Source organism: Melospiza georgiana, chromosome 2, assembly GCF_028018845.1.
Source record: "Melospiza georgiana isolate bMelGeo1 chromosome 2, bMelGeo1.pri, whole genome shotgun sequence".
Classification (NCBI taxonomy): Eukaryota; Metazoa; Chordata; class Aves; order Passeriformes; family Passerellidae; genus Melospiza; species Melospiza georgiana.
The window spans coordinates 57,529,468-57,538,537 of NC_080431.1; the positions used below are offsets into that span (position 1 = coordinate 57,529,468).

The 9,070-nt window shown below is 44.0% G+C and overlaps 1 protein-coding gene across 1 annotated transcript in view; it reads left to right on the top strand.

Annotated features, from left to right (window-relative positions):
- SMAD9 (SMAD family member 9) overlaps positions 1-8,632 on the top strand; it is a 35,665-nt gene extending 27,033 nt beyond the window's left edge. The window contains exons 6-7 of the mRNA XM_058045675.1: positions 3,735-3,991; positions 8,443-8,632. Coding sequence (XP_057901658.1) covers positions 3,735-3,991; positions 8,443-8,586 — 401 coding nt within the window. The 3' untranslated portion in view covers positions 8,587-8,632. The remainder of the gene's footprint in view (positions 1-3,734; positions 3,992-8,442) is intronic.
- The last annotated feature ends 438 nt before the right edge of the window (positions 8,633-9,070 follow it).

Sequence of the window (9,070 nt, forward strand, 5' to 3'; positions counted from 1 at the left end):
ATCCTCCTCCTGCCAGTCTGATTCCCTGCTTTGTCAGCTTTTCACTGGTAAAACTAAGGTTTGTGTCCTCCCACCAGTGGCTGCTGGTGCAGCTCTGTGTGCTCCAGCGCTGGTGTACAGATACCCTCAGCATGCAGTGCTGGGACCAAGCACCAGGAGTCCACACCTGGACACACATGGCCACACACACTCTGTCCCAGCTCCCCAGGGTTGTGTAGGGTTTGATATTCTCCCAGAACTTACTGTTGTTTGTGGTGGTGAGTCAGAAGCCCTGTGCCAGCCACTTCTCCATGCAGATGAAGCTTTGCCTGTTCTGGTACATCCAGTCTAGACTCATTATCTTGCCAACCCAGCCTCTCACCAGTAGCTGCCTGGGAATGCATTTCCCACTGGGCTAATTAACTCTAATTGTTCCACCTCTATTATCTTGTCAACCTCACCTCATTTCCCAGGCCTAGAGCAATATTTTAATTGGCTCTTGATAGTCTAGTGTTGAATGACTGAATATGAGGAAGCTCTGAGACAAATGTGATACATTTTTTGCAAACAGCAGCGAACCTGAAGGCTGGAGCAGGCAATGTTGTGCTAAGCTCTTGCACTTTTCCCCAGAATGAAAAACACTTATGTTGCAGATGCTACATGTGCTATACTGGTTCGTTGTGTGGAGTGCAAATGTGTTGTACATCTAGTCCTAACTTACTTAGAAAATAAAGCAAAGCTTTATATCCTATCAGTGTAAGCTGTCAGAGGGATGTGGATCAAAGCTGAGCATGGCCCTAAAAGAAGAATGACAAAAGATCCCAGCTGTCATTTGGCAATGTTACAGTCTGTGACTTTCTGCCCCAAAAGATGAGGAGACAGAAGAGAAATAAAGTTGGGTCAATGCTAATGGTCTTCATCCATTTAAATGTGAAGATCTGTCTTAATTGATTGGAAGTCCTTGAAAGTCCTACACTAGGAATGTGCCCAAGGGAAGGGAGCAGATTGCCCAGAGAGGAGCTTAATATATCAGAGATCCTCAATTTTACTGCTCTTCCCTGTTTATGCAAATCCTAAAAAAACATATACAAGTGGAATAGAAGTGGCACCAGTGCAGGCCTGCAGAAGAGCACAGAGCAGCTCCAGAAGCGTATAGTTCAAAGGCATGGTGGACAGATGAAAGCTGCTGAAATGGATACAATTGTCACATGTTAACACTGGAGAAAAAAAGAGTGAGTAAACAAGATTAGCTCAGTAGGATAAGGATATGTGATTGAATTGTCATCTAGAGTATCAGCGTGAAACCATTTCCTGGAAATACCACATCAAAGCTAAAAACAATCCAGAACACAATGCAACATCTACGAGCAATTGGACCTGTTTCAGCAGTCAGACTTCAAGGACAAAAAAGTAACTTTTGATCAATGTCAAAAAGATGTGGATGCTTGGAGACTGCTGAATTTTCAGTTTCTGCAGAGGCAATGAAATTCCACTAAAACATATGGACCTTTGATTTGGTGTTCTACAAATATGTATTTAGCTGCTTGGTTTCCTTTAGGGTGCTTTCCTCTGGTGAATGAGTACTAGAATAATAGGAATACACACTGATTAGTGTTGTATTTACTGCTTTTAAAAAGTTCACAAGAAGAAAACAATTTGTAACCTCTGCTTTCAGAAGTGGCATTGATGTTTTTGTTATTGTAGCACAATGTTTGGGCAATGCCTTTGAGAGCACTCATTTTTTTCAGAAAATGGGTAACTTAATATACTTTGAAAACTCAGCCTTTAAAAAAATTCACCTTAGCATCTTCTGTGTGACCCTAAGTCTATAGCTTCTCCTGAAGATTTGAAATGTGGTGCACATTTACGTCCTAATTCTTCTCTCCCTACCCTCTGTTCTCACTTCATCTGATTATCTCAGACAGCTATATGGACTCCATCAAGTTCCTTTCTGTCCTTCCCTTTTGCCCATTTCCATGGGAAGGAAGATCAAGTGGTAACAGTCACAGTGGTGTGCAGCACCCCACAGTGCCTGGTGCAGTTGGAGCTGATGCTTTCCTGTCACTGCTGTTCCCAGTGCAGCACCAGAGTGTGCTCCGAGCCACAGCCCTGCCACTCACAGCTCATTTCAGACCTTGTGGCTGCTCAGAAGTCAAGTGATGGCTTGAAGACAGACTTTAGGGTTCCCATCTGAGTTACCCTGGAAGACTATGGGAGAGTGTATTTTTTCCCAGATTCTTTTCCCACTCAATCTGCTTTCCCCCATGCCATTCCCATTTCTGTTTAGAGGCTGGTTTTGACCTAAGGATGTGCTGCTGCCCCTTGTTGATATGACTGCAGAATGATAAACAGACTGGGAATATGTAACCAGTCTGTTTGTATGAAAGATAGCAGGAATAAAACTAATTACAGCTGCATTATTAAAGCACATTTACCAGTAGCTTTGCAGGCAGTGTGCTGAGGCTCTGTGAACATTTGTATGTGTTTGAAGAGCATACCTAGTATTAGAGAGGAGGATTTCATTTTTATTTAGTAGTGGTTTGTACAGGACCAAAGAATTGAGTTTTTCCACCTCTCTTGGCCTTGGGAAGGATTCATTTCCCCTAATCTAGCCATGGGAAGGGTGACTGGGCATTTTCACGGATGACTTGTCCCCTTTCAAGTTGTGGCTTCATGCTCACTTTTCAAGCAGTCAGGGTCCCCATTGCCACACTTGTACTGATGAAGATCTCACAAGATCTCACTGAAAATAAATTTTGTTTTGTTTGTTTTCAAGTTTATTAGCTGGTTCAGTTCCTCAGCCTGGACAGCAGCCCAATCCTCAGCTGTTGCTGCCAGCTTGAAAGCAGGTGTGTCAGCAGGGGCAGGGAATGGGAGAGCCTTTTCAGCACCTGCACAGGCTTCCATGGCATTAAGCTGGCTCTGAGCCTGCACTCTGTAGCAGATGGAGTGAATCATCTGGTCACAGTGTCTCTCTCTAGCTATCAGCTAGAGAAGGCATCTACACAGTTATCATCTTACAGATGATCCCCAAATTCAAGGTTGCTGAATTAGGCTAAGATAAATTCTCCCACCAATTCAGGTATGTTTTCATGCAAGCACATATTCTTGGTGGATCAGAGTACTTGAAGGGATAGAAGTGCTTCCACCCTAATTTCCCCAAGTCACAGTCAAAATTTGAGTTAGTATTGGTAAGTCACTTGGGCACTGAAAAGTTCTGAAGAAAAGCAGTCATTTTCATGCTAAAGGTCCCTTGGAACAGGATCGGATGAGTAAGTCACATCATGTAAATGCAAATACATGGTTCTGATGTGGGAGATAAAGCAAAATACAGAAAAGTATTTTAAGTACATGCCATGCTGTGTTTTAAATGTTTGACAGTAGGACCCTGTAGTAAAACAACAGCGTGCAGTGAAGTGGGTCTTGGCCAGTGCACATTTGCTTAACAGCGAAAAAACACATTTAGCTGTGTAATGCAATACGCAGCTAAATTTTTCCATTCTTGCTTAGTTTTGATTGATGTTTAGGATATTGTTGACATGTGCTTGATGTTTATGTATGTGTATTTTGTCATAAAGTTACTACTTTATGACAACTATGCTGGTGGGTAAAAGTAAAGGAACCAGCACTGAGAAACAAAGATCCTGGAAGGATCCTGGTCTTGTGTCCCCAAACCAGTAAAATAATTAATTACTGGCATAAAGTGTGTTGCGAAAAATGGAGACATAATACATGTTACTTTTTTATTTTTCAAGGTGTTCATCTTTACTACGTTGGTGGAGAGGTTTATGCTGAATGTGTCAGTGACAGCAGTATTTTTGTGCAAAGCCGCAACTGTAACTACCAGCATGGTTTCCATCCTGCCACGGTCTGCAAGATCCCCAGTGGCTGCAGCCTCAAGATCTTCAACAACCAGCTCTTTGCCCAGCTTCTTGCCCAGTCAGTCAATCATGGTTTTGAAGTGGTGTATGAGCTGACCAAGATGTGTACGATTCGAATGAGCTTTGTTAAAGTAAGGATTCTTTGCTTTCTCTTACATCCTTGCTTTTGCTTTCTCTTGCATCCTTTGGTGCAAAACTAGATCACATCAAATCCGTTCCAAGGGAAGATGTAGATAGCCAACTTTTGAATAGCAATTCATACTGCTTGATTTCCAGTATTGCCTTAAACTTTTGGGTGCTCAAAATCAATAGCTTTTGTGGTCAACCTGAAAATGTCTGAGATTACAAATTCAGGTGCTCCATAGACTCTCTGTGGAAAATAGGCAGAGAAATCATGGTGGTGGTCCCCCGCTGACTGTTCAAAAAGCTCAACTCAGAAAGGCTTAGCAATATATAAATGTTGTAGCACATATCTTAGGCAGTTGTGATCTCTCCCAATGTTACTGGTTTGCAATAGAGCTTGATGGAGCCATTAACTTGAAAAGAATGTTCTTATGTATTTAGGCTAATTTACAGTCTCACCAGTACCACAGACTGGTATATATTGTCTTAATCAAGAAACACTGGGTCCTTCTTCATCCCTCACTGAGCTTACAGAGAATTGTTGTTTGCCATGTGCCCAATCCCTCACAAATACTGTTTTACTTTCTGATGATATTCACTCTGGCCAGCCACACAACCAGAAGGGCTTCTTGCAAGCAGAACAGAAAACTAAAAAGAATATTTTACCTTCCCCCTGTTATTTGGAAGAGACAAGGGGCTACCAAATCCATTACTGTTCTGTTACTGTCCTTCATATATGATTTTCACAGCCTGACTGCTCTGTGGGAAGACTGCTCTATCAGTCTTTGTGGGACTTTCTCAAACCTTCTGAATGGCCTTCTCACCAGAACAAGATCTCTCAACTCCTTTTAGCACTTAGGATTTATTTGCATGCCTGTTGTAGCATCTAACCCCCAAAGAATGGCACGTGTTTCGAGATAGTTTCCAGATGATGCTAGACCAGCTTGCTATAGTGCTGTTGGGGAGAGCTGGCAGCAATGTTCAGCCTGCAAAGTAGAGCACTTGCACCATTAGAAGTTCTTGGTCCCGCTAGGTACCATAAAAATGGCTTGATTATGTTCCTTTATCTTGCAGATTTGTTTTTATACAAATGACTGAATTGAGGTGATTGAATTCTCTTCTAAGATACCAAAAAGTGCTTGAGGCTCAAGTCCAGTTTCCTTAAGTTCTACAGAGCTGATGAGTTGAGTCCTACATATCTTTCTGGTCTAACTTTTTCTAGCCATCCTTGGGGACCCATCTTCTTAAGTCTTCAAGAGAATCAGGAGTGCCCTGTAATCTCTCCCAGGAGTCCAAGCCAAAATCTCGATGCCCATGCTGTTGCTTTGTTCTTGAGAGTGAACTGATATCTTATTCACATACAAGCATTAGGGCAAAAAAAAAAAAAAAAAAAAGAAAGCAAGAAACCCAACAAACAGCATTTTCTTTAATGGAAGACATGAATGGGCATGTTGTTTGTAAAGGCAGTATAGCCAGTTACACAATATTTTCATTATCTCAGCGATTCAGGGGCAAGCTCTTTGATGTGTTATCTGCCTCCATGCCCAGCATGGCAGCAGAAATGGTGGTGTTGATGCACTATATAATGCTGCTGCCATATTATCACCTTGCTTTGTTGAAATAATAACAGCTATTATTGTGCTTCAGTCACCATAAGACCAGTGCAAGGAGTTATTTTGAACTCTTTCCCATGACGTCTGGAAAATTGCTATGCAAATCTCATCTAGGCTCTTTCTTCCTGGCCTGCAAATACACTTTCCTTTATTCAGTCTTCCTAAAATATTTGCCTCCCAAGGAGTGAGCCCTCCTGTGTTCAGTCTGGGGTCATCCAGGAGTGATCCTGGATGTTGGGGATGCAGTGCCAAAGGGCATGCTGTCTGTCAGAGCCATAGTCCAAGAGAGCCCTCATGTGCAGGGCAGTGCTGTGGCTTCTCTGCTGACTCGTGTCCAGACATTGCTGGTCACCTACAGCCCAAAGGGCTGGAGATCCTGCTCTGAGCCCACCAATGCTTGAGCTACCAGCTGGGAGGCAGGGATAGGTAGGGATTGAGATATGAGAAACTTGACAGGGCTGTGCCCTCTTCTGATGTAGGGCATGGGACAGAGGGAGGTGAAGGTCTTGTCCCATCTGATGCCCTTTTTGTGCCCACTGAGCAGCTGAGAGGAGCTCAAATACGGGTGCATCATCAGTGAAAGCAGCTTCCATCCACTGAGCACTGCTGAAAACCAAAGCAGGTTGGCTCTTGCCACCTCTCCACAGCTGAGGCAGCTGAAGCACTAAGGGAAGAGATGGAGAGTTTCTCCAAGCCGAGGTCTGAACCCAGCTCAATCCCTCCCACACCTCTCCAGGTCTTGGGGCTAAGGGGAACACCTAGCAGACTTGAAAGCTCAGCACTCTGGGACATGGAGACTAGGCTGGAGTGAGCTGTTGCCCACAGGAGGAGGGAAGTGTTGGCAGGAGCAGCAGGACCCATGAGAGTACCAGTGTCCTCTTCCCACCATCTGTGGAAAACACCACTGCAGCTTTGAAAGTTGTACTCACTTCATTCCCTCGTTAAGAGAACTCCAGCTCTGGGCTCTTCTCAGTCCCGGGGTGAAGGAGGCTACCTGCAACCCAAGAGTGATATACAGGGAGCATCAGAGTCCTTGCCCTCCTGGCATTTCCCCTGGGGGTGCTCCAGCCAGAGACAGCATCGCTGGGAGTGTTTGGGAGTTGCCAGCAGAGGGAGATGGCCAGGCTCCCCCAAACCTGGTACATTGTGCTTGAATCCTGTAATTGCTGTTCCTCTAGCAAAATTTTCTGTCCTGCCTGTCAGCAAGGTGTGCCAGCTCCTCTGACACTTGCTCTCTTGGCTGAGTATCTTCACTGCAGTTGAGTACTTGTGACTTCACCACCTCGGAAGTCTGACTGTGCTGGCATTTTATGCAAACGTTTACAGAACATCAGTCTGAGGTTCTGTGAATGCAGGCTCTTTCTAGTCTGATAAATGCTCTGCAGTTCAGAAAAACGCCGTCTGTTTGGAAGTACTCTTTGGGCTTTGGCGGGTCCATATCTTACTCTTCTGCTTTCTTTCCCCTTTTCTTCATTAAGTAGCATGGATTTTATCCAGACCACTTATGGTGACATCTCATTTTAGTGTTGATCCTAATTTTCCAGCTATCATCTAAAGAAGTAGCTGCACTGGCAGCCACAGCTGTCTGAGCTGCTCAGCACTCTCAAATTTTGGTGACTTTGGCAGCCATCAGTCTTAATATACCTCATATCCTTTTTTGACAAGAATACCAACCTGCCTGCTTATCATAATGACAGGTATGACTCAGTGTCTGATCAGCATCCCACAAATGAAGATCCTCTTCCTGTAGTGGGACCATGTTTTGCACATTGCCCTATGGAAATCTGAGATCAGTTCTGCCAGTGAGACATCTGGTGAGCTGCAAGACTCTGGGCTGTGACTCGCATGCCTTGTGTTGCTGTGACGTCAGGCTGCCTGCTTTGCACTGCTTAGACACTGTGCCTGCCTGAATCAGAGAATATGCTGAGTTGAAAGGGATTCATCAGGATCATCAAGTCCAGCTCCTAGCCCTGCACAGCACTATCCTCAAGAATCACACCCTCAAGCTTCTTGAACAGGCTGGTGCTGTGACCACTTCCCTGGGATGCCTGTTCCAGCGCCCAACCATCCTCTGAGAGAAAAGTCTTTTCCTAACTTAAACCTGCTCCTTGAAGCATGGGTACTTCAGGTTTTCTCTTCTCCCTGCCAGCACCCCATCCCTACCTTCTCTCAGATGCCTCATATCCCTTATCTTCCCCAAGAGAGTTGGAGAAATTACTGCAGGACTTCCCACAGCAGACAGCTGGACATGTTCAAGAGGACATGTTCAAGGATAGAAAACCCATGGGCAATATTTATACATAGGCTAAGTATGGTACATAGGAACTGCTGGAAGTTTCCAGAGGTTAGGCAAATACTTAGAAATTCTAAATTCTTAGAATCAAAGGATGAATCTCTACCAATACACGAAGCAGTGCCCAGGACCATCCCTAGTTCCTGTTAATGAAAAAGGCTGGCCTGCTTTTTGTCAGTGCCAGACAGCAGTCTGCCAGACTTCCCTGGGCATGTCCCTGGGGTGCAAACAACAGGGACCATTCCCCACGGGCTGTTTGCAGGCAGCCAGGCTTGGAAACAGGCCTTTCCATGCTAGTTGTTCTCTGCACCTGGAAGTGTAGCTGAGATTTTTAATTTAATAGCATTGAGTCCCTGGTAATTATGCTAACAATGACCTTAAAAAGGAGCTAAGTTTTTAGAGAAAATTATCCCTAGGATAAAGTAGCAAATCTTGGGAACTTGGATGGTGGACTGTTTGTAGTTGTGTTAGACTATCAGCACTGGAGTTATGATTTAATGTTTTGAGTGTTTTTTAAAAAAAAAAAACACCTCACTTTTTGGTCCTTTTATAGGGCTGGGGAGCAGAGTATCATCGCCAAGATGTTACAAGCACACCCTGCTGGATTGAGATCCATCTGCATGGACCATTGCAATGGCTGGATAAGGTGCTGACACAGATGGGCTCACCTCACAACCCCATCTCCTCAGTCTCTTAAGAATCATCTCTAGAATTCCCTTAGGATGGATGCTATTGCAGGCAGTGGCTTATAGAATTCCCATGAACAGAAGCTTCTATATGTAGATGTATGTAGATGTAAATATATCTATACATAGTCTACTCTCTTTTTTAATTTTTTTTTCATTTTGTGGTTTCTAGTTACTCTGATGCCAGTACAATAAGTTTAGAAAGTCAGGTATAGCATATCTGTTCTCTAGTACAAAATAAGCCAAATTCCTGCAAAAGTGTCAAACATTTCCTGTGAGCATCTTCATTCCCCAGCCAAGCCAGTAAATGGTGCAAATTCCCAGCACTTTCACGTGGGTTCAGAAACCTGTCTGTCACTGCTCCTAGTAGGTGAAATTCATCCTTCTGCAGGCAACCAAAATCAGATCTCTGTGCCATTTAAATTCATCTTACATCCTGATTTCAAGTCCAGAAGAGGACCTGAGGTGGTGCACAGGACTTATGCATAGAGGTGA